Source organism: Corvus moneduloides, chromosome 22 (genome assembly GCF_009650955.1).
Source record: "Corvus moneduloides isolate bCorMon1 chromosome 22, bCorMon1.pri, whole genome shotgun sequence".
Classification (NCBI taxonomy): Eukaryota; Metazoa; Chordata; class Aves; order Passeriformes; family Corvidae; genus Corvus; species Corvus moneduloides.
The window spans coordinates 7,368,982-7,393,101 of record NC_045497.1 but is presented as its reverse complement, the minus strand read 5'-3'; the positions used below and the strand labels follow the sequence as shown (position 1 = coordinate 7,393,101).

General features: G+C 50.1%; 1 protein-coding gene across 4 annotated transcripts in view; it reads right to left on the bottom strand.

Moving 5' to 3' along the window:
* Window positions 1–352: 352 nt before the first annotated feature.
* Window positions 353–24,120, bottom strand: part of USP48 (ubiquitin specific peptidase 48) — a 30,370-nt gene continuing 6,602 nt past the window's right edge. For 2 of the 4 annotated variants that reach the window (XM_032131595.1, XM_032131596.1), the window contains 19 exons: window positions 23,641–23,820; window positions 20,919–21,044; window positions 18,635–18,784; window positions 16,085–16,285; window positions 14,712–14,826; window positions 14,447–14,577; window positions 13,064–13,135; window positions 10,142–10,266; window positions 9,865–9,987; window positions 7,944–8,005; window positions 7,368–7,478; window positions 6,614–6,744; window positions 5,847–5,953; window positions 3,911–4,015; window positions 3,339–3,494; window positions 3,047–3,172; window positions 2,219–2,267; window positions 2,046–2,072; window positions 353–1,949 (listed from right to left, as the gene is read on the bottom strand). In XM_032131595.1, the coding sequence (XP_031987486.1) occupies window positions 1,927–1,949; window positions 2,046–2,072; window positions 2,219–2,267; window positions 3,047–3,172; window positions 3,339–3,494; window positions 3,911–4,015; window positions 5,847–5,953; window positions 6,614–6,744; window positions 7,368–7,478; window positions 7,944–8,005; window positions 9,865–9,987; window positions 10,142–10,266; window positions 13,064–13,135; window positions 14,447–14,577; window positions 14,712–14,826; window positions 16,085–16,285; window positions 18,635–18,784; window positions 20,919–21,044; window positions 23,641–23,820 (2,120 nt within the window). In that variant the 3' untranslated portion in view covers window positions 353–1,926. Of the gene's footprint in view, window positions 1,950–2,045; window positions 2,073–2,218; window positions 2,268–3,046; window positions 3,173–3,338; window positions 3,495–3,910; window positions 4,016–5,845; window positions 5,954–6,613; window positions 6,745–7,367; window positions 7,479–7,943; window positions 8,006–9,864; window positions 9,988–10,141; window positions 10,267–13,063; window positions 13,136–14,446; window positions 14,578–14,711; window positions 14,827–16,084; window positions 16,286–18,634; window positions 18,785–20,918; window positions 21,045–23,640; window positions 23,821–24,120 lie in introns of those variants that run through there. The other 2 variants (XR_004244169.1, XM_032131597.1) reach the window with 2 other exon arrangements.

Sequence of the window (24,120 nt, the reverse complement as noted above, 5' to 3'; positions counted from 1 at the left end):
CTCTCCTCCCCCACCTCCAGCACCCATTTCCCTCCCCCAAGGGCCCAGGGGGAGACCCCGGCTCGGGGGATGAGAAGGAGGGGCAGGGAGCCCCCGGGGACACACCAGGGTGGGGACAGGGGTGGATGTGACAGGGCCAGGGCCACCAAACGCAGTGCCCAAGCTCCAAAAAACCTCTTCCCCGTGCAGAGGAGGGGGGGATTCCTGCTCCAGCAGGGTCCCTCTTGCTCCCATCCCACCCCCCAGTGCCCACATGCCTTTTTGGGACAGCTCCAAGTGGGATTTATGGGATAATCATCTCCACCTTGCTCCAACACCCTTGGCCCACGTGTCTGCACTGTAACAAGGCTGCCACAGCTCCAATGACAACTTTAATCCGATAATATTTGCAAATAACAGACAAAACAGGAACGGGGCCTTGGCTCACACCTTGCACCTGCGTCCTCCATAGGATCTGGCGCTGCCGGAACTGCCGCAGCCCTGGAACACCCTCACGGCCCCACGGGATCCCTTCCCACAACAGTATAAGCTCAAGGAAGAGACTTTTTTATATATAACATTAAAAAAAATTAACAGCAACTTGAAAAGATGGAATTTCCAAGGAATATGTACACAAGCGAGTGCTTCAGGCTGGGAAGAAAAACCTCCTGTGGCTTCGGCGCATGGAATTAATCATGTCTGTACCTTGGGAAAGAATCCACGGGTTCAAACTGCCCCAAAAAATCCCTTCTTAGGAACTTCAGAGCCCCTCAAATGCTGCTGCTTCACCCCCAAACCCAGCAGGGACAAGGGAGGAGGGGGCTGGGCAAAGAGCAGCTGGAATTCTTCGCATAAAACCATGGAAATAAAACACTGGAAATCAAAACTGGTGGGGTTTTGGGGATGGAATTTGTGGCCCCCACCCTCTTCTTGCACCCCAAAATTCCTGCAAACCTTGAAAAAATAAAACTGATGTGATCTCTGCATTGAACTTTTCCACGGAAACAAAGGAAAAGGCTGGAAAGGAAGAGGATCTCTATTAAAGAGATCCCTCGGAGCGCCCAGTGTGGATCAGTTTGGAAGTGGGATACTATTTCCTGCTAAATATTAATGGAGAGAAAACTTTGCTGGGAGATGTCAGGAAAAAAAAATTAAAAAATTAGTGCATTGCTGAAAAATGAGGAGAGAGGGGTAAGAAAATCTTCCCATGGGAAAATGGCACCCACCCACACCCCCTCAGCGGCTCCGGCTGCCCCGAGCCAGGAACACTCCCAGCAGCGTCAGACTGGGGGAAAATGTTCTCCAGAGTCATTAAAATACCCCAAACTTCTAAAAAAACCCACAGTTCCCAGAGCTCAGGTGGTTATTGGATCATCCAAGGTGTGGAAGTGACGGCAGAGGGGTGCGGAGAGGGGGCATCTCCCAGCCCCTGGGAGGGTCTGGGAGGCAGATCCCAGCTTCCATTTTGGGTTAAATAAATGAAGTTTTGTTGTCTGAAAGCACTAGACATTCCTCACCAAGTCACAATCCCTGTACTTCCATGCTGGACTGAAAGCGTAAGAGTGGATCAGAGACGGGATTATCCTAAAGAGTTCCTGGAGAATGATCAGGATGGGCTGGATCTACTGGATCTCGACCCTCTGCAGCTGGTCCAGGGGACACACGAGGCCACCCCTCGTCCTAAACACTCCAACTGCTGCTCAACTTCCCAACCTTCCTGTTCCTTATTAAATAAACCCGGGAACGTTGTCCTGAAGCCGGATGTCCTTCAGTGCAATCTGCTTTGACATAAGGCATTTGTTTTGTTTTTTGGGGAGCAAATGTCTCACGATGGATTTTTGCCTTCTGGAAGAGTCAAAAAGTACTGCATCCACCTGCTTTTACTCTTTTAATGCCCTACCATGTGACAAATCCTCTTCCCTTCTGGTTGCTCCTCTTGGAAAACCATCAGTGGCCAAGTAAACCAGTCCCTGGGAAGGAGAGACACCACGAGGAGATGAGGAGGGAGACGGGATGGGGTGGGATCCATGTGAGGGGTGCAAAGTGGGGAAAACACCTGGACTCACCTTTGAATCCTTCTTCAGGCATACAAACTGGGATGGAGAGGGAAGGGAGGCGTTAGAAGTCGCTCTGAGCGTCCCGCAGCCGGTGACGCAGGAGCGTCACAATCCCCATTTTACACCTTCCCAACCCAAATCCTCGGCCGGCAGCCCCAGCCCAGCCCGTCCCCGCCTCTCACCTTGCATAACGTCGTCCATGGCCGCGTAGTCTGCGATGGGCTCGTCGGCCTGGGGAAGACAGGGGAGCAGGGAATTAACGAGCACACGGATCCGCGGGATCCTGCTCAGGCCAGGAGCAGGGAATGGGGCTCTTGGGAGCGGGACCTCGATGGCAGGACTCACTCCCTGATTTAGCCATGTTTTGGTACCCACAGAGCTCAGCAGCCAAATGAGCTACAAAGGGCTCTTGGAAATAAAAAACCAGGGGGTTTTCTCCTCCACAACGAAGATAAAAAGGATTTACCTCCTCCAAAATAAATAAAATCAAGGATATTCCTCCTCCAAAACAAAACCAATGAGGATTTTCCTTCCCTAACACAAAAAAAAAAATTAAGGCTTTTCCCCCTCCAAAACAAAACAAAAAACAAAAGGATAGTCCCTTCCAAACAAAAAATTAAGGATCTTCCTCCTCCAAAAAAACCCCCAAAACAAAGAAACCACCGAGCACCTAAGGATATTCCCTCTCTGAAACAAAATCAAGGATTTTCCTCCTCCAAAACAAAAAACAATGAGGACTTTGGTCCCCAACACAAAATCATTAAGAATTTTCTTCCTCCAAAACAAAACCCCAAGAAGTATTTTCCTCCTCCAAACAAGCAAACAAACAAACAACAAACAAACAAAATTAAGGATTTTCCTTCCCTAAATCAAAAAAATTACAGATTTTTTTTAATAAGCAGCTGCACGAGGAGCTCGTTCCATTTGTCCCCATTTCCACACACACCACCACACCCTCCTCGTGGCTCTCACTGATCCCACGGCGCTCCCGAATCCCACCCCGCCGTTACCTTGAGCAGGATGACGGACTCGGGGATGACCCCGAGGCTGCCCAGCGTGGCCGTGTCATCGCTCAGGATCTTCCCGTCCAGGGACAGGTTCTGGTCGAAGGGGGCCACGGAGAAGGCGTGCATGATCTGGGGGCACATGGACACCTCATCCCGGGATCACGGCATTCCCACCCCAGCACCCCCTGGCACCCCTCCCCACCTCCTGGGGGGTCAGACCCTCCCCTCCCCCTGCACCCCCACACTCTTCATTTTATGTTTTCTTCCTCATTCCTGGAAGCAGAGCTGGCCTCACCTGGATTTTCAGCTCTTTCAGGGTCTGGTTGGCCGACACAAGCAGCGCTTTCTCCCCCCGGACCTTCCGGTGCCGCGTGCTCCTCCTGATTCCCTGTTTTTGGTAAGTGATGTAGCTCTGGTGGGAGAGCTTCTGGCGTTTCGCGCCACCGTTGGCCTGGAGACGAGGCAGAAAGTGAGGAGATAGAGTTGTTTAGGGAAAAACACAACTTTCCCAGATCTCAGAAAGGGTTTTGGGTGAGTTGGTCGTGCAAGGGAAGGCAGGGAACGATGGAAAACCCTTTGGAAAGCCAATTGAAGCATGCAAGTGTGGAGGCAACCAAAGGATTTGCCTTCAGACCTCAGCTCCTAGTCCTAACGCCAGTGTGGGGCAGATTCCCACACGCACACGAATCCCTGTCCATATCTAATCTCTCCAAAACCCAGCACTGTGTGGTTTGACCATTCAAATGACAATTTAAGACACTCTTCTGCTGCCAGTGAGATGCACAGGAGGAGGGTGGTGATCCCATCATGCTGACTCAGGAGGATAATACAAAAATCAAGGAATCTGATGGGATTTTTCATCTCTACCTGGTTAAAATCGGGGTCTTGCTCCCCCTCTGGCTTGTTTTCCTCCCTTTCCTCTTCAGCTTCCGAGCTGCTCACGTTCAGCTCCGGAGCCGCGTCCTTCATTACCTGGAGTCATAAAAATCATTCTCCATAACCAACAGCATTCACCCGGCCTGTCCCACCATGGCAAACAGCTCCCAGAGACCTCCAGGTGCCACCTCCATCCAGGGAGCCCAGGAACAGCCCCAGGAGCTGCTCCGTGAGCTCTGCAAAGGCTCCTCCACCCTCCCCACCTCGGTGGAACCTCGTGGGATTCAGCTCAGGAATCCCCCTCTGTGGAGCTGCAGGTGCTTCCTGCCCTCCTCTCCAGGCAAAGTCTCCTGAGCCCTGGACTGATTCCTTTCCCTTCAGCTGCTTCATCTAAGGGTGTTGCAAAAGCCTCAACATCGAGAAAGTATGCTCCGTGAGTTAAGACATTCCTGTGTCCCTGCAGCAGCCTGGCAGGGACACTCAGCACCATCACTTATGGGGCTGGAGGCTGTAACTAAATTAAATCTAAATAATTTACACAAATACAAAAATAAAAAGGTTGTTCAGGTCGGTGAAAGGCACTCCAGGCACAGATTTGCCTGGATGCAAATTCCCAGCTCTGCTGTGGCTGGAGCTGGGCTTTGCAGGAGCCCAGGAGCTCTGGATGCCAAGAGCTCTCCTCTCCATCGTGTATTTACAATGAATGATGCAATTCCAGCTCCCAAACATTCCCCAGAGCCCTCTGAACTCCAGCAGTGCCACCCTACAATGATTTTATCCAGATGAGGCTTCCCTCTGCAGCATCACCCCCCAAGGAGGAGCCAGGTGGTGCAGAGGAGACAGGAAAAGGGTGAGGGGCTGGAAACACTCCCTGATTTTGCAAAGCCCAGCACGAAGGGCACAGTGGCTCCCAGTGCTGCCGACAGTGATCCTGGCCAGCATTCCTGCTGCTTCCCATCCTGCCCAGGCTGCCCTGCTACTGGGGGATCTCGTGGGCACGTTCTCACCCCCTCTCTCCAGCTCCAGCTGCTCCACAAAGAATAGCTCCCTGTATTTTTGCCAGCCCCACGTGTGAGCACAGTCCTGTCCAGTGCCAGAAAAACACAACACCCAACCCTCTCCTGCACCAGAGCCAAGAGGGATTCAGGCTGGGGATTCAGGCTGAAAGCCTGTGGCTGATGGCTCCAGACGGTGCTGCGTGATCCACATCTCACAACCAAGGCAGGAACCCATCCAGCCTCCAGCTCCCCTCAGTTCCCCAGGCTCCAGCGCCTCCCTGGGACTGGCAGGGAGGTGGAAATCAAGGAAAGACCAAAAAAACCCACCCCACACTGCAAAAGTGCAGGGATCGTCTTCATCCGAGCTCGCCCACCCTTGGATCCCTCCTTAAGAGCCCTAAGCGGGGAGGTTTACCAGAAGCAGCTTTTGGGTACTTGGAAAACCAGTTCTAGAGCTGATTCTGACACTTAAGATCAGTAAAAACAAAATTCACAGCTTCAGGGTATCCTGAAAACCATCTCCAAGTTCACTGTCTCACCAGTGCCGAGGGGAAGAGCTCATTTTTATCCAGCAATAAAAATGTCACTTGAGCAAGAAGAAAGGAAATGACAAATACTGGAGGGGGAGGAGAGCAGGTAGAGCCTGGGAACACAGCTAAGACAGAGAAAACAGCTGGGAGCATCCCTGAAAACACAAAGGGTTTGGTTTGGCAAAAGAAAGCCTCAAGGAGATGGAATTTTCAGAGCCAGCATGTCCCAGTTTGCTGGTTTTGCCAAAGCTGCAGAGCCAGGGGATTTCTGCCCTCACCACCACCACGGACCAGCAGGATCCCCACCCATCCTGGGGACATGGGAGCTGTGACAGCCCCCTTGGGGCATTCCTGGGGTTCCTGGAGCCAGGCTGAGCAGGGATGGAGGGTAGTCCCTACCTTTTTGTTATCCACCACTTTGTGGATGTAGATGGTGGCCTGGGTGTATTCGCGCAGGTCCCGCTGCTGCTGGCACAGGAGCCCTTCCCGGCACTCGGGGCACAGTTCTGGGGAAACACCATGGGAGAAAACATTTCATTGCTCCAGCTCCTCAGAGGGCCCCAGTACAGGGCCTCTCACTGCTAACCCAGAGTGAATCACATCAAATCCCAGAGTTATTTGGGTTGGAAGAGACCTTTAGGATCTCATCCCACTCCCTGCCATGGGCAGGGACACCTTCCACTGTCCCAGGTTGCTCCAAGCCTTGGACACTTTTAGGGATGGGGCAGCCACAGCTTCTCTGGGCACCCTGCGCCAGGGCCTCACCATCCTCCCAGCCAAGAATTTCTCCCCAATACCCCATCCATCCCTGACCTCTGGCAGTGGGAAGCCATTCCCCCTCGTCCTGTCCCTCCACCCCTTGCCCCATGTCCCTTTCCAACTCTCCTGGACCCCCTTCAGGCCCCTGAAGGGGCTCTGAGGTCTCCCTGGAGCCTTCTCTTCTCCAGGTGAGCACCCCCAGCTCTCCCAGCCTGGCTCCAGAGGGGCTCCAGCCCATGGAGCATCTCTGTGACCTCCTCTGGACTTGCTCCAGCGGCTCCATATCCTTCCTGTGCTGGAGACTCCAGAGTTGGACACAGCATTGCAGGGAGGGATCTGCCAAGCTCTGTGTTTCCCACCGATCCCCTTCGACTGAAGTTTTTATCCCCAGGAGCAGAGTCACTCACGGGGCTCGGAGGAGTAGTGGGCGCTCTCGGGGTCGGCCCCGGCTGCCTGTGTCCGGGTGATTTTGATGACGTGATCCACAACGAAGAGTTTTTGGATCCTCTCCCACTCGCTGGGCCATATCAGAGCTATACTGTGCAAAGGAACAGGCAGGTGCTTTATGACATGGAAAAGCCAAGCCCTAAGCTCCCAGCAAACCCTCCCTCTTTGGCTTGTGGGTCTGTCAACGAAAGAAAAACTGCAAAATCCATCTAAAACCCAGCTCCATGGGAGGGCGTGTACACCCAGATAACAGCAGCCTGCGATTAGCGATGCTGCTGTGCTCCCGCCATGCCGGAGGGAGGGATGGAGGAGGAAAGGAGAGGAAGATTTCCTACTTTTAGTGCTGCATCACTGCAGAAGCAAGGCTGTGGAGCATGAAGTCCAGCCCTGCAGCCAATGCTCCGGGGGGGAAGGCTCACGAAAAGCAAATTGTAAGGGAGCAGGATGTTTCTGCATCCCGGCCAAACCCAGGGTGGTTATTGTCAGGAACAAATCAAGCTGAAGGAAGCTCTTTTTTCCTGATCCAGCATCCTTGGACAGTTAAGGTCTTGCCTTGCAGGAAGGCTGAGGTGGCTCTGAGAAAGCCTTGGTGTTAATTTTGAGGGAAAGGATTCACTCCTCATCTTGCTGCAGCTCAGCAGCAAGAGCATTCCTTTGGGAATGTTCTCCCAAAGCTCTTGGCAAAAGGAAAGTGTGTGAAGGGAAGAAACTCACTGTTTGGAGTCTTCTTTGGTCATGGAAGCAAAGGTGAACATGAGCCCCCCGTGGGGACAGAGCAGGACGCTGTTTGCTATGGAGGACACGGGGCTGCAGCGTGTCGGCCTCCTGCAGAAGGGCAGAAGTTGGGAGAGCTGGACCAGGTTATCCCACCAAAACCCCCACAGTTCTTCAGGAAGCCAGGAAGAAATCACAGGTGAGTATTTACACAAGGCATTCCAACAAGGAATAGTAACTGCTCGTGATGAGGAAATCAGATCTGCGTTCCTCTGCAGTGCAGAGTGACTCTGTCCAGCAGATTTCCATCTCCAGCCTGAGCGGTGACCTTTGGGATACAGCTCCAGACAGATGAAAAAACTAATCAGGTTACCAGCTAATCCGACCATCTGGTTAACACACAGCAAACAAGGAAATTCAGTGTCTTAAAATTGATACAAGTCCTGCAAAAATCAGCTCCACTGCTTCCATGAGCTCACTGTGCTGGGAGTTGGAAGCAAAATATTATTTACAAAATATTATCTACAGCCTCCAAAATAAGGGGTAAAAAGCACCAAAACCCTCCAGCCAAGTTACCTGACAAATTTCCTCCATTCTTCTACAAAGAACTGCGAAACAATATACAGCTCATCCGTCTCCTGGGGGAAAAGAGAAGGAAAAAGGATCTTTTTAATGAATCCAACAATGACTGTTCGGTTTTTCGGCAGCGCTCGCTCCCTCCAAGACCTTGGTGCTGCTTTACCATGACAACTCCGTCCAAGTGAGCTGTGAAAGCCAAGGAAAATAATTTGGGATCAGGTACTAAGCACTGCCATTGCTAATCTTGTGTTTATTATGAAGTTACTTGAGCTTTTGATCCAATTGCCTTTAATTCCCAGCGGGAAAGGGCATTTCCCTGGGGCAGCCAGGACTCCCCAGTGCTGCTTCTCCTGCTGGGTACTCGGGGTCTGAAGCTGCACTCCCAACAGGTGTGGGGTGAGACCACCCCAACATCCCTCAATTACTTCCAACATCAAAATCCACAAGTTTTTCCTTTTGGCAGCAGCAGGGATACAAAACCACAGCTGAGCACTGAATGAGGCAGTGGTTTTGGGACAATCTGTGGTTTTTTGTCCCAATCTTCCTTTAAATTGTCCTGGACAAGAAATCACCCAGACCCCAAGAGCTGGGTGACAAATTTACTTCCACGCTCTCCTATATCCTCACCCCTTTCCCTAAGACAGATTTAAGGGCTTGCTCCATCTTTCTTCAGGAAAACTCAGCACACCTGAGGAATATATATATATATACACATACATATATATAAACTTTTTAATTTCCCTTCATCTCTTGATTTCTGCTTGCTTTTTACTCTGCTTGTTTCTTCCCCAAACCTCAGCTGCTTTGGATCAGGAGAACTCAGAAAGCTTGAGGGGAAGATGCTCAGCTCTTTTCTATGAGGCACCCTTGGGAAATTAAAAGGGAAAGAAGGATAAAAAGGGAAGAAGGATGTAGCCCTGCTGGTGGAGACCCTCCTATTTCTGACCCACAGTGATGAGTTCCAACTTTCCATCCTCCAGCTCCAAAAGCAAATCCAACCAGATACAACCTTAACCACCACTGGCAGGACCTGGAGCTCTCCAGCTCAGCATAAAAGGAAAACTCCTTTTAAACCCTTTTGGGTCTCCTTGGTTCTGAGCCACGGATCTGTGTTGCCTCAGTGTTTATTCCCAGCTGGAGCAGCGAGGGATGGAGGCAGACACCTGCCAAATCACCTTGGCAGGATTGCAGAGTCAATCATTAATCGGCACCACGAGACTCCCAGAAACCAAGGACTGGAGCCAACAGCTCGTTCTGGGCACCTCAAATCCCCAGGAATTCCTGGAGAAGCTGCTTGGAGAGGGTTTGCACAGCCATCACTGCTCTCTGGAGTGCTTCAGTATTTCGGGAAGCTCCCTGAGCTTTTGGGACACAGGACGATGCTGGAGCACACCTGAATTTTGCCCACCCAGCAGCAAAAGGTGGTGGTGGGGCAAAACCCAGGCGTGTTCCAGCATCCTCCTGCGCGGGAAGGCTGATGGGGAGCAGTGGGAAGCGGCTGTGCCGTTTCCGTCCTTCCAGGGACAGATACAACCACGACAGCAACATTGTCACTGTTATCTCCCTGACTCCGGGCCAGCCACAGCTCCCTTGGCACGTCAGCCATTCCCGTGGCTCTTCAGGGCTTTGTGCCAGCACAGCTAATCCAGGGAAGTCACACCTCAGCACAACACACGTGAGAGCTCCGCTGGCACGGACTGAGCCAACGGTTATGGAGTGGTTTGGCTTGGGATCTCATTCCTGCCATGGGCAGGGACACCTTCCACCATCCCAGGCGCTCCAAGGCCTGTCCAGCCTGGCCTTGGACACTGCCAGGGATCCAGGGACAGCCACAGCTTCTCTGGGCAGGAGAGGGATTAAAGCCAGTAAAAACCTCTCCCGAGGCTGGCTGCATTCCCTGACCCCCCTCCTTCCCTACCTGAGGCCAGCTGCCCAGGCAAGGTCTGCATTTATCATGGAACAGGTTCTGGAGAGACGTCTTCTGCTCGCTGGCCATCATCTTATGCAGAGCTTCATTTTCCTCCCCTTCACGCTCCAAAATCTGCAGGAGACAGTTAATTACAGCCCAGCCCCCGTTCCCAGCTGCTACTAAAGGTGACTTTATTCTCCTCCACGGCATAGGGTCGTGTTAAGAAGGAAAACCAGAAACACAACCAGTATTTACAGTCAACAAAAGGGGAGTATTTGGCAAATACCTTGCACTGGGAACAGCACTCTTTGTTATTTGGGAATTCAGGGGCTTTTGGAAAATATTGCTTGAGTTTCTCCCAGGCTTCCTTGGAAACCACCCTCCGCTCGTTTTCGGAGATGCACAGGTCACCTGCAGGGACAGAATCAAGGGAAAGGCTTTGATCACAACATGCTCAGGGATGTTTTGCAGCCCTTGATTGAAGAGATTACAAGGAATAAACGTGGGGAAGAAATCCACACATTCATCAGCCAACACCACGTCAGCAAAAACCAGCAAAGTCACCTTCAACTCGTCTGTGCTTCCTTTAGACAGAGAATAATAGTAATAATAATAATAATAATAATAGTAATTTCATTCATAAAAATACCCTTTAGATTTCCAAGATCATGGCCTAAGCAGCCGATCAAACACAAGTCAGGATGCTGGGAAAAGCCAGAGGGCACAGGGCTACTGGTTTCTGATTCTGGCTATCCACAGCTACATCCTCATGGTGACTCCATTTGCTGATAGCCCTGTGTCCCATGAAGCCAGGTGCTTTCCACATCCTTGAAAACCTCAAATTCCCACTGTAGAATCTCAATACAGTTCCATGTGCCCTATCCAAGCACCTGAAGATGTGTAAAGGGCAGATTTTGCACCCTAAACCTGCTCTAGGGAATAACTGGATGTGAAGATACCAAGTAAGATTTACCAGCTACCCCCCAGAACACTTACTTATCCATCAGGATTATTTATCCTGGTATCAGGATTATCTACCCCGATGCTCAGGCAGCTCCAAGACCCCAGCAAGGGTTTTCCAGGAGCCATTTGTGCCTGTGGTCTCAGGGATGGAAGCAGGAGGCACACTCAGCACTGGGACACCACTTGCACAGTGATGACACATGCTGGCCGGATAAACAAGGCTCGGAAAAACAGGAGAAGGCTGCGGGATCCGAGCAGCTGCCCACTTGCAGGGCTGATGGTGGTCAAGGGGAAAACGCAACCACGTCTCCCTCCAAGACAGCAGCTGGGAAGTCCCTGTGCAGGCACAGGGAGAAACACGAGGTGCAGCCGTTGCGACACCGGGATGCGAACCGGATTTGGGAACATCCGTGCCTCAGTGGGACTGCAGCAGCAAGAGGGAAGGAAAACAGCAACTGTGGTGTCCAAAGGGCACAATCCCTTATTATCTGCTTTTCTATAGCCTGGAGAGCTGCAGAGAGAGGAGAGGCAGAGAAACTCCTTCCTCCCCACCCTCCGGCAGCTCTTTAACATGACAAGCAGCTCCTCAGGCCCACAGACTCGCTCCAGCTGAGACTGGAATTTGGCCAGCCCTGAAGAGGAAAAAATAGCAATGCTCCCCTCCTGCTTTTCCTCTAATAAACAAAGGTCGGGCCTTGCTGCAGCACTTGGCCTCTTGAGCTCCATCCAACAAGGCCCAGGATGCTGCCCAGAGCCAGCGAGGATGGGGAAAAAAAAGGAGCTTGTACAAATAAGTGCCTTGACACCACATGATTAATGAAAACAGATTAATAGGGTGAGTGAAAGAGGTGGAAAAATCAGCTCTGAGTGTGCAGAGAACAAGTGTTTTGCCATCTGGAAGATGATCCCAACCACTGCTGACCCTGCTTCCCACTCCCACCATCCAGGGACATGTTTTGGGCATGGACATCAAAGAAGGCTTAACTTGGTATCTGGAAAAAATTATTCACTGTGCTCAGGCAGCTACTGGAGAGCGAGGAATTGCAAGCAAGGATGCAAAGGGAGCTGTGAAGGGAATGCCCGGGTGGCATTCCTGGAGGCCAGCCAGCCCTCCCAGATCCAGCACTGGCTTTTCCAGAGCCTACCATGGAGGCAGGAACCTCCTCCACCACAAAATTAAGGCTGCAGGAACAAGACTACAGATTTGCTGATCCACTCCAGAGTGAATTTTTCAAGGTGGAAAGGTTGTTTTCCATGAGTAATCAGAGGTTAACTCAAGACAACAAAACCTGCCCTGCCAGCAGCCCCCTTATTTAGTATTATTTATTCTGCTATGACCCCAAGTCACAGATCAACCAGCAATTTAACACCATACATTTTCCAAAGGCCTATTGGCCTATTTTTTGTCATGTCTGGCTCCATAAATGTTCCATCCCCACGCTCCATGCGTTTATTGAACAGCAGCAGCCTCGAGGCAATGCGAAATGCAGCATTCAAGGCTCTAAGTAACAGCTAAAATCGTGACAAAGTGCTTAAACACTGCTTGGAAATGAGATTTCTCAAGCCTTACTCCAGGTTCTTGATTAGCCCTGATGACAGGAGGTGTGTGGATAATTTATGTCGTTTTTCTTTCTCTTTAGAGATAAGATGGAGCATCCCTACAAACCGATGCCTACAAACAGCAGCTTAAGTAAAACTGGGTTTTATGGCTGGGAACACAAGCTTTAAAAAGTGAGATTTAAACAACAGGGTAGCCAAGGATGCAGCTAATGAGGCATCACTTGCAAAACAACTGATATGAGGTCAAAACCTTACGTAAACAGACACCAAAGCACAGCAGGTTGGGAAATCGATATCGGGAGTGGTCCTCCAGGTGCTGGGTGAGTGCTCCTGTTTTAATGTAAACCAGGAAACTAAATGGATACTCTCAGCTCCCACCTGGACCGATTTACACCACCTCTTTCTCTCTTACTGCTTTTAGAGCTTCCAAATGGCTGCAGAGCTTTGGTGCTGCCCATGCAGGAAGGGAAGCTCAGCATCTGACACCTCTGCCTGGCCAAGTCCTCACAGAGTCTGCCTGCAAGTAAAACTTCTGAGAGCAAAAAACACCAGGAAAATGAGAATTGAACACATTCGTGCAGTGATTCCTCAAGCTGGCCACAGCTGGAGCAAAGGCTACAAGGTTAATGTGTGCAGTAGTGGGCAACAAGGGAGATATTCAGCTCCATCCCCCGGAGAGACTCACCATGTGGGCAAACGATGTCTTCATTAAAATTTAACTCCTCTTCCTCCTCCCTCTTCTCTTCACTTGATTCATCTAATTAAGGAAAAAAAAAAAAAAAAAACCACAAGAGGATTGCACAGAGTTCCTCTCCCAAGGAAAAAAAATCTTAGGGGAAAGGAGCACAGTCGCCTTTCAAATTACAGCAAAGCCTTCACCCAAGGGAAAATTTGGAAGGAGATTTGTTATTCTCCAATGTCTTGGCCTCTGGGCAGGCGGGATTACAGCCTCCAGGCCACGTAGGAGGGCTTTGAAGTGCATGGAGCACAAGCCAGGCCTTTGTGAGATTACAAAGGATGCATTTGTTAGGGCTGCAACACCGCAGGGGTTCCCTGCTCCCAGACATCTCCCGAGTTTAACCTAAACACAAGCCTAGGTAAGAGCAAAGGAAGCACAATTCCTGGCAAAAGCCCTGATCTAAACCAGATGCTGCCTCACAAACCGAGGGGGAGCCTGCCAGGGGGTTGACAAGCCTACATCAATCTCTAAATTAGTTAAAATCAAGCGTTGGCCACTGAATGGAGCATCATCAAGACAGTGACGTGTCAGCAAGAGCCTCTAACAAGCTGCCTAAGGAGAGACTTGGCTCGTGAGTACTTCAGATGCACTACTGGGAGCTGTAACCTGTTGTGAATCAGTAAACCCCGAAGAAGGTGGAGTGGTAACCCAGAAATACCCTTTTCTCCATGAGTGCTTCCCCTTCTCAGGGGGCTGAGGTGCCCTCCAGCCTTCCAGCCCAAGATCAATGCCCTGAACCATCGTTCCCACTTTAATTCCAACAAGCTTCTTACCCAGTTCAAAGAAGTGCAACAAAATAGAATTTTCAAACATTTAAAGAGCAGAAGGCAAATAAAACCTCCATCTATTCTCACGATATGGGCACAGAATGGAGTGCAATTCATGATTTTTGTTCCCGGGCTGTGTCTTCCCAGTGCTGCTGCATCAGCTGTGCTGTTCTATCCCTCAACCTTCACAACAAACATCATCATCATCCCTTCTGCAAGGTAATTTTCACGTTTCTTCCTTTCCTGTGCTCTCTCATTCAGAGAAAAGTGGATGAAAAGATCATGTGTCTGGGGTGGTAATTTCACACAGCTTTGTAAAACCACTTATCGCCTCATCTTGCTCTCCAGCACAAAGATCACCCCGCAGTTTTCAAGCTTAGCAAAGAAAACGCTCCTTAAATTAAGGACTTTATTATTTGATTTATTATCCTTTCCTCCCTACTTGTACAAGGGGAACAAAACAGCTACAGAAACCTCTGACGTGTCTTTTGTTAGGAGGGATCAGGCAGAGCTGGTGGGTCTCTACAGCAGCAGAAATCAGGAGGAAATCAGGAGTAAATACCTTTGTTTTGTGCATTTCCATTCATTTTTCCATTACTGTGCTCTGCATCTTCATCTTGCTCGTTTAATTGTTCCAGAGCCAGCTGCCGCCAGCTCCTCAAGGATGCTTTTCCAACCCAAAACCCGTCATTCCTGCAGGGAGACAACAGCACTGGTACCCCAAAATCACAGCTCCCTTCTTCAGAGCCCAAACAGGGAAATCTTTAGCAAAAAGCTGCTCAAGCACTTCTAAAAAGCATCTTTGACAGCATTTGGGACTTCCATACCCCTTGACTGTCATCTTCAGCAGGTTGGTCACGGTTTTGTAGTCCTCGTTCAGCTGGTTCTTCAGCCGCAGGATTCGACACCTTTCCACCACACAGTCCTTGCAAAGTGCTTTGACTGGAGTGGGGGGAAAAGAAACACAGTTTTTTACACTATTTATTGCATAATTTACTGCACAGGTAGTTTCCTGCTGGTTCGAAGGCCCTCAAACAGGTGTGGACCAACTATGCTGCCTCAAGATGGGTGATTGCACGTGTAAATGAGGAAATCCCGGGGGTTACAGCCACATCAGACCATGTTTGAAGCTTAAAGAAGCATAAAATAGTTCAAATGAGGTGTGATCTGTTCCACCACTTCACAGCGCTGCTCTCACAGCTCCTGGTCTCCACAGCCTGTAGTCTCAGGGAGCCAGGGCAGCCCAGCACACAGCCACAGGAGGCAGGAAATGCCAGGAAAACACCTGTATTGTGGCACTTTGCCAGAAAAATCACCCTCCTGCAAAGGCTGCACTGGACCAAAGGAGTGGAAATCCTCCAGCTGGGCAAACGTTTTATAGATTTTCATCCTGGAGCGAGAGGAGAAGGGAAGCAGCGTGTCCATCCATCCTTTTACCCATCCCTCCCTCCCTGCCAGCCATACTCAACCCACAACCCTTCAGGCAATCTTCCACTTGACTAATAAACCTTGCCCTGTTTTTCCCCACAAAGGCTGCCTGCGTCACAAGCAGCTTCTTCCCTACAAGCTCCCAGTAGGAGCTGAGCTAATTTGGTCTCAGTGGGAGTTACTGAGCAACTTCCTGAAAGGAACGAAACCCGGGGCTCTACGAGGGGATGCCCAACGCCTGGAGGGGCTGGGCTGACCCTGAAAATCAGAATGTGTGGTAGGTGCTTCACCAGGAGCAGGCTAACAGGTAAGTGCTCCCTCGGATGAGGTGACAGACAGGAAGGGATATTTTTGGCCTGAATATTCCATGAGACCCAGCCCACACAGGAGCTGTGGGTGCTGCAGGCACAGAAAATAATTGTCAAGAGTTTGGAGTGGTGCATGTGGAAGTTTTATTTTCTAGAATCGCCTTCAAACCTTCCAAATATTATGTTTCCTAAGCCAAGTGCCCCATCCCTCCACAGCAATTCCTCCAGGCACAGCCCTTCCCTGAGCAGAGCCCGGGGCCAAAGCAGACCCTGTGATCACCCTAAATGGGTTTGGGAAATGGTAACAGAATTAAGTGATACTAAAAAAATCCACTGGAAATAAGGCAGCCCTAAAGCCATGCACTGAAATAAAGTTATGATGATAAAGGATGGCTTAAAACAGGGCTGGGACCAGACCAAGGCTCCAAACCACATTCCAGGAGGTGACTTGGAGAGGATGTTACCGTTCAGCCGGGGCCCTCCTCCATATCGCCGGTAGAAGAAGTCGGCCACGTATTCCGATATCCTCTTCATCAGGGATATTTTATCAGGATGGAGTTTGCCATGGGAGCACAGGCAGGCTGTGTTATCGATAGGTTTCGGAGGAGTGGACTCATCCAGCCATTTCTGCAGCCATTCCAGAGAGATGAAGTCATAGGGGGAACCTGGGAGGGGAGAAACCGCAAACAGAAACAAGACCGTACATGTCAGCTCCAATGCCAGGTGGTATTTTATAATTATTCTTAAAAAATTAACAGGCAATCACTGTTGATTAAATCTCTGAGGTACAAGTTTTGAAAGGTCTGATCCAGCTTCTCCCACCCCATTCTGATCTCAGTGTCACAGATTCAGAAGACAGGAGCTACGTGAGATTAAGATGTGCAGATCATTTTGGATTCAGCAATCAATATGCAACAGCTCCAAGGAGCAATGGTAGTGTTTTCAAACCTTTTGGGGATTACTGGAGAGCACTCGAGGAAAGGGGAAGGTTTTCCTATCATCCATCAAGGGACTGATATAATATGTAAATCACCACCATACATTACAGGCTTTTTCTACAACAGAGGAAGTTCATTGGGGTAATTTGAAAATTAAAGGCAACAACAGCAGAAAGGAAGCCAGTGTTTCCCCCTGTCCTTTCAGCACCCAAAATTTCAGTGTCTATAACAATTTTAGGTGAGAAGATTTTAAAGTTTACAGTGCAAATGGAAACTTGCTTAGATTTTTTGCTGAAGCAGAGCAGCAGGCTTGCCCTTGTTTGCTGAAAGAGAAGTACAAAGCCGGGTTCAGGAGCAGGTCAGTGCTTGTGTGAGCAGGGAAATAGTTTGGGGTGAAACCCCTGTGTCTCAATACTGAGGCACAGTATCACTACACAACTCTTCTGTGGGATGACTGGGAAATCAGGAGTAAATTAGGAAGAATTACAACCCATTCTGTGCTGCCACATTGGCAGCTCTGAAACTGTGGGGAAACACACCCATTGGTGACATTTATAACTGAGCACAAATCCTTCATGTTTCCTAGGAAGGAGCAACAGAAAAGCAAGAGGAAAACACAGAAGACAGGAAAACACTGTGTCTCCAGCTTGCACTGGAGCTCTATGAAGCCTCTTTTCCTCCACAGCCTCAATCCACGGTGTTTTCATCTTACGCAACGCCCTCTGCAGCCGTGACCTCCAGAGAATTGCATCGCTGTCAGAACTGGTTTGCTAGTTTGGGATGAAACTGCCTCCCCCAGAAAGGAGGGTTTTCTGGGGCAGGCTCCACAAAGCTGGCAGAAAATGTGTCTGCACAGCTGCAGAGAGAGCCCTGAGCTCTGGAGAGACAGGACCCGGAGCAGTGCTGGAATGACGCTGCCTCCAGCTGTGCTGGAAGTGCTGTGCCCATGATGTGCCAGCAGCAGGCAGAGGGTGCCTCAGGGCAAAGTTTTAGGTCCTGTCATCTCTGAATTGGGCAGAAGAGCTTCACCTGCACTTGTAAAAACCATCTCTTTGAGATTTATTCCTCTGTCACATCAGAACTGCCGAAAGCAAACTCTTCTGTTCCTGCTGAGGGAAACCACACTGGAACTGTGCTGCTGCTCCTTTTCACGAGTGACTCAGGGCAGGTTCATCCCTCCAGCACAACTCTGATCTCACAGTGACATTCTCAGGCTCGTGAGGAGCCGTGACACCTTCCTGCTCCAGAGTTAAGCACCTGCATTCCCAAACTGGAGAGGAAGATGTTTACAGGAACAGGAGTTTGCTGCTGGGCTACTCCAATCTCATGGTGGACTCTGAGCATCCAATAATAAAAGCTAAACAGCAAATTCTCTAACAGGCAAATTCTCTAACGATTACACCCACTTTTAAATCTTCAATTATAATTATCCTGGAGTGTTTAGGAGAGGCACATAGTGAAGACAAATTCCCTGGGCTGGATGGATAGAGCAAGTTTTGAGGGAGATGGGCGAGAAAAACAAGGTGGGAAATAAAACTCTGTGTGCTGAGGCAACAAGACTCAAGGAGCAGGAGGAAAAGCTTAACCCCAGTCTCCCAACAAAGCTGAGACATGGAGCAGTGAAGCACTGGCAGGGATGGATCCAGTAATTTTCTGCTGGAGGTCAGGCATTCTCTTAGCCCGTTACCTGCTGATGGATTGGGCTCACCAGCTCCCAAACCTGCCGTGAGCTGGCAATTTGGGAGCAGGCAGTTATTCCGCCTCGATGCTCCTAACGAGCTGAGCTGCTCACCAGGCAGAAGAAAAGAGTCACAAAGCATGAGGCTGACGGATGGGGAAGGAGCAGGAGGGAATTAGCGACGCCAGAGGCCATGAGAATGAGCAAAGAAAGGAGAAAAATAGGTTAAGGCAGGGAAAGAAGCAAGAGAAAACAAATGTAAGCATGCATGAAGCTCTCCCCTTCCAGAGGGCTGCGGGAATGCCTTCCAGCAAGGCCACAGCACTTGGGGGTTAGTCACAAATCATTCCTAAGCTTAACAGCTCTACTACAGCAATACTCCACAATGTCTTACAGACCAGCTTCGGCGGGTAACCTTTGGTAGAGCTCCTTCACCTCCTCGTGTTTGATCTTGCCTCTGGCCACGCTCTGTTTGCGCATCTCGGCCATTTCATTGCACCACTCCTCAAACTTGCAGTTATCCCGCTCTACGAGCTCCTGCAGAAAAGCTGGGAAAGAAAAAGAAACCCCAGGAACTGAAGGGGAAATGCCAGCTATGTTAATTACCACGGGTTATCTGGGGACAACAAACCTAAAAATTCCCTCCTGCAGCCCTGCCGGGCGAGGTCTTTCCCCAAGCCAAGCATGCGGATGTTGCTCTCTCTGATACTGACGGTTGCAGATGATTAAATGCAAAGTTTTGCACCCAAGAAAATAATTTACTTGGGGTTGGTTGCTATGTTAAGTGCAGCTCCTCTGTCCTGCCTCATTGTTGCTGGGGGCAAACAAAAGCTTTTCACCCTGTGGATACACCTGAAGCCTCTCACGACCTGCGATCCAGCACACTGCAAACCCAAGGGCAAAGAGCCCTCAGGAGATGGGAGATTAGCCACGGCAGATCCACAGAAAGGTGAGGGAAGTGGGGATTTTTGCTGCCATTGATGGAAAAACCCCAAACAAACCAAACCTCAGCAGGGAAAAAAAGAAGATAAACCACTTCCCTCACAGGGCTGGTGGGAGGGAGCGGGGAGGGAAGCTCTGCTTATCTGAGACCTTTTCCTATTTAGAATTATTTTGAAGAGCTAAAATATCTGCAGAAAGGTTAATTCTTGACCAAAATATCCACCTTGGGAGAATATTCAGTATTAAAAAATAACCAGCCCGACCTCTTCGAGGTCAGAGCCAAGTTACGTCTCTCCACTGTCCCGGAAAAGCTGCTTTTTAACAGCATCAAAGCAAAATGCCTCAAATTTACAGTTCCATGAAACCTCCCCACAACCGCAGAGCTTGACTGCTGCCCTTCAATCCCTGTTCTCTGGCAGGATTCCACGGGAAACAAAGGCAACCGCGGGGCTGTGCAGGAATTTGGAGCTGGGTGGAGAGGTTTTTGTTGAGTTATTGTTTTGGGCAGAAGGGTAGGAGGAAAGGGAGAACAAGCAAGCTCAGGAAACAGGCTGAAAATACAGATCCAGGCAGGAATTAGTGCTAATTCCTGAAGTTTTATGGCTTGGAGGGTGTGTTTTAAACAGGGGGGGCTTGGGAAAGGTTTGGGGTGTTATTAGGGGGGAATAAGGTGTATGATTTACCCCCTCTGCAGGGATCCAAAGGGACCCACCACCTCTGCTCCATAGAAAAGGAGTAAAGGGGGAACACACCTCAGCACCAGGGGTCTAATTAGTGTTTCTAATCAAGGAGCAGCCGAACAGGAAACACTAAACCCACAGGCAGTTCTGGCACCCCCATAATTCTAAAGCACGGCACGAAGGCGCTCAGCCCAAATTCCCATTCGGGATTCGGAGCCTTTTTATTTTCATGTCATTTGTTCCTGCTGTGGCAAAGCTGAGGCAGTCGCAGAGGGAACCTGACATCTGTCAGGATTATTCACCTCCTCGTGCATTGCTGATGACATTTAACCACGCTGTTCTCCTGCGCCCTTGGAATGCAAGCAGGATCCCGGTGGCGAATCCCAGCGGGAGGATCTCCTCCTGACCCCTTCCCAGCTTGACCAGTTGGGTAAGAAAGTGATGTCTGAGTGGGCACATGGGAGGGATCAGCAGTTTAATGTTAATTAACTGCTGTGAAAACCCAGGGGTTTCACTGGTCAAGACACCAAGGTGCCACATGGCACCTTTGGGGCTCCTGGACAACAGTCAAAAATCATGGCATCATGGAGTGGACTGTGTTGGGAGGGACCTTAAGATCATTTTGTTTCACCCAGGGACATCTTCCACTATCCCCTGCTGCTTCAAGCCCCAATGTCCAACCTGGCCTTGGACACTGCCAGGGATCCAGGGGCAGCCACAGCTGCTCTGGGCATCCTGTGCCAGGGCCTCACCACCCTCACAGCCAAGAATTCCTTCCCAAAACCCCTGTGACCCTGCCCTCTGGCACTGGGAAGCCATTCCCTCTTGTCCTGACACTCCAGACCCTTGTCCCAAGTCCCTTTCCAGCTCTCTTGGAGACCCTTCAGGCACTGGGAGGGGCTCTAAGATCTCCCCGGGGCCTTCTCCAGCTCTCCCCGCCTGGCACCAGAGCAGAGGGGCTCCAGCAACTTCCTAACCCCAAAATGGGGCTTGAAGCAAAATTCCAACTCCTAGCCCACCGGGAGCATTGCAGGACGAGAGGGATCCCCCAGGGACTCACCTGGCACTTCGACTGCGAGGGATTTCTCCCGGGCCTGCAGCCTGTACACCAGCATGTAGGCATTGCGGGAGCAGTGGGTGCCCTTCCCACACTTGGGCTTACGGGTCTGGGATTTCGATGGCTCCGCTGTGGGAACAAAAGGCAAAACCTCAGCAACACACGAGCTCCTTCCCTGATCCCCCATTAATGGGATGAGTTTGCCACCCAGCTAGCTTCCCCGTGCCAGGCCTCTGTGCCAAGCACTGGGCTTGGCATGACTCAGAATTGTATCCCAAAGAAAGCCCCAGATCTCTCCAGCCTTTCTGAGTAAATCAAAGGGACTAAATTTAGGAGCCTTTTCTGAACCTCCCTTCTCCAAGAGCCTTTCTTCCCTCCCCAGTGGAACTTCTCTGAGCCAAAAGCCACCCTTGGAAAAACATCCTTTCTCCCTTTTGCCTCTTGTTCTGGTGTCCTGACTCCAAAGAAAAGAGTTGAATCCTCAGGGAAAGAAATTGTATTTACAGGTGATTGTGGATACGAAAAAAACACAGTAAAGCTTTTGGGAAGCCAAGAGCCACAGAAAGGGTTGCTTTGGAGCAGCTGCTGGGGGATGTCAAGTTGTGTTGCAAGAGCTGCCGTTTCCAGACGGATTCTCAGGCAAGGAAAACACTTATCTACAGCTGCAGCTTCAAAAATCAAACCATTTTAAGCGAAGAAAAAAATTAAAGGAACAATGTTCCATAAGTCAAACTCTAAATGGATCATTAAGTTTCTTTTTCCCAAATTCTGAAAAAATTCATATGCCCTTCCCCCCACACTATCCAGGGGACTTCCCAGACTCTATTTATTTGCAATTTGTCCAAGAATTTTCTAAATTGTTCCCATCTGCATGGCCAAGACTCTCCCCCACCACAGACCTTCACTTTATGCTACTGACTTATGGTCACTTTATGCTACTGACCTTCTCCTGCTGTTACATGTATTTGTAACAAAGAAAAGCCTCAGTTTTGCAGGCAAATTACATCAAAATTTGATACAAATATTGAGCTTCCAGCTTAGAGAGGCTCCTAAACACACTTCAGTTCTATTCTCCAAACAGTTTTGAATTGGAATACAAGAAATAAGAACATTTAATTGCAGTTAAGCATAAAACTTTATAAAACTGAGGTCACAGCAGTTTATTTGCATCTAATTTTGTTGCACTGGGTGAGTGGGGAGGGTAAAAACAAAGGCTGAACTGCTCTGGGTGTCTTTCAGGGCTCAGTTTCCCTGCACACCACTAGATGTCCGGCCAGCTCCAATGTCCAGCCAGCTCCGGCCTGAGCTGGGAGCGAGTGGAGCCACAGGGAACACAGGGAACGGGACAGAGCTGCTGGCACAGGCAGGATCATGGAATCACTACAGCTGGAAAAGCCCTCCAAGATGATGAGGTCAACTACTAGTCCAGCACTAACCCACGTCCCCAGGGGCCACGTCCACACGGTTTTTGAACACGTCCAGGGATGGGGACTCCACCACTGCCCTGGGCAGCCTCTTCCAGGAAGGATTTTTCCCAATATCCATCCTGCCCTTCCCCTGGCCCAGCCTGAAGCCGTTCCCTCTCCTCCTGTCCCTGTTCCCTGGGAGCAGAGACCGACCCCCCCGGCTGCCCCCTCCTGTCAGGGAGTTGTGCAGAGCCACAAGATCCCCCCTGAGCCTCCTTTGCTCCAGCCTGAGCCCCTTTCCCAGCTCCCTCAGCTGCTCCTCAGAAGTTCTCCAGACTCTTTTCCTTGTGCTCCAGACCCTTCTCCAGCTCCACTGCCCATCTCTGGACACATTCCAGCACCTCAAGAAGCATCGTGCAGGTGAGAACAAGGAAATGGGAGAAGGCTGATGCCCCATTACACCAAACCAAGGGAGCACTTAAATCCGCAGGTGTTTTTTTCTCTAAAGATACCTTAAAGAAAAGCAACATTCCATAAATTCCAACCACAGCAAAGCATCCGGGTGGGCCAGAATTCCTGGGAATGGATTGCTCACACTGCAAGCGAATTTCTTATTAACTTCCCTGGTTCTCCTGCCTGTGAGCACCTGCACTACAGAACACTGAGTCACTACAAAACCAATTCAGTCCAAATGCCAGTTCAACACTGAGCTGCTCTTATTTATTGACTGCAGAGTGAGAAATCCACAGGTCCAGCCTCAGCCCAAGCTCTCCAAGAAATCTCCAAGAAATCGCCAAGAAATCCAGTCCAGGATCGCGGTGATCTGGGCAGCACGTGACGAGCCAGTAAAACAGAAAAGCACCAAGGAAAAAGCTCAGAGTAAAAAGGCAGTTTTAGCTTCCAAGTTGTTATTTGGATCAAAATTGTTTTTACTGCCTCCAAGTAAAACACCTCAGTGGAAATAGAACCATAATGTGTTAAGGAAACTGAAAGCATTCTCCTTATCTGTTCCAAGGAAGTGGCACTTGCCTGTTGCTCCTTGATAGGAACCCGCTGCCCGTGTTATCAGCGTCTTATCTGCCATGTGGCAGCCAGAGAAATACTAGAGCAGCTGATCAGGAGGTGCAAACACTCACACGGGGCTGAAACGAAGCAAATCTGGCTGCAATCACCAGGACTGCTGTTTCCCGCGTTCCTCTGAGCCGTGACAGCCCGTGTAAGAGCATTCTGGGGAGGAGCAGGAGGCTGCAGCCGGGGACGCCCGTGGTTTTGGTGAAAAGAGTTATTTTAAAAGGGCACTCACAACTGAAAGGTTTTACCTAGATCTTCCTCAATCCCCAACTGCAGTTTCTTCCCCTCCATCTTCTCAATGTCTTCGTCATTGAACTTGTACCACTCGCCCGTCTGCGGGTCCTTCACGTGGGCGATGTAGTGCCCGGAGTAGGCACTTACTCCGCGGTGGATGAGCACAGCGCTCAGCTCGTACACGTGCACACCATCTGCAAGGCAGGCAGCACTTACTCACAGCTCTGCAGCCAGCAGCACTCGTCTTTCCTGGCCTAAAACTTTGTGTTTTCACCAGGCAGCAAAGCCTGCACTTGAACTCACAGCTCTTCAGGACATTGCTAAGAGGGTTGTGGCTTAATAACAGGGATGTTGTTTGAAATATGGGCTTCAAACAACTCTTGACAGAATTTTCAATCAAAAAAGAGGATTCAGAGGAACCACAGAATCCCAGAATGGTTTGGGTTGGAAGGGACCGTTGGGCAGGGACACCTTTCATTATCCCAGGTTGCTCC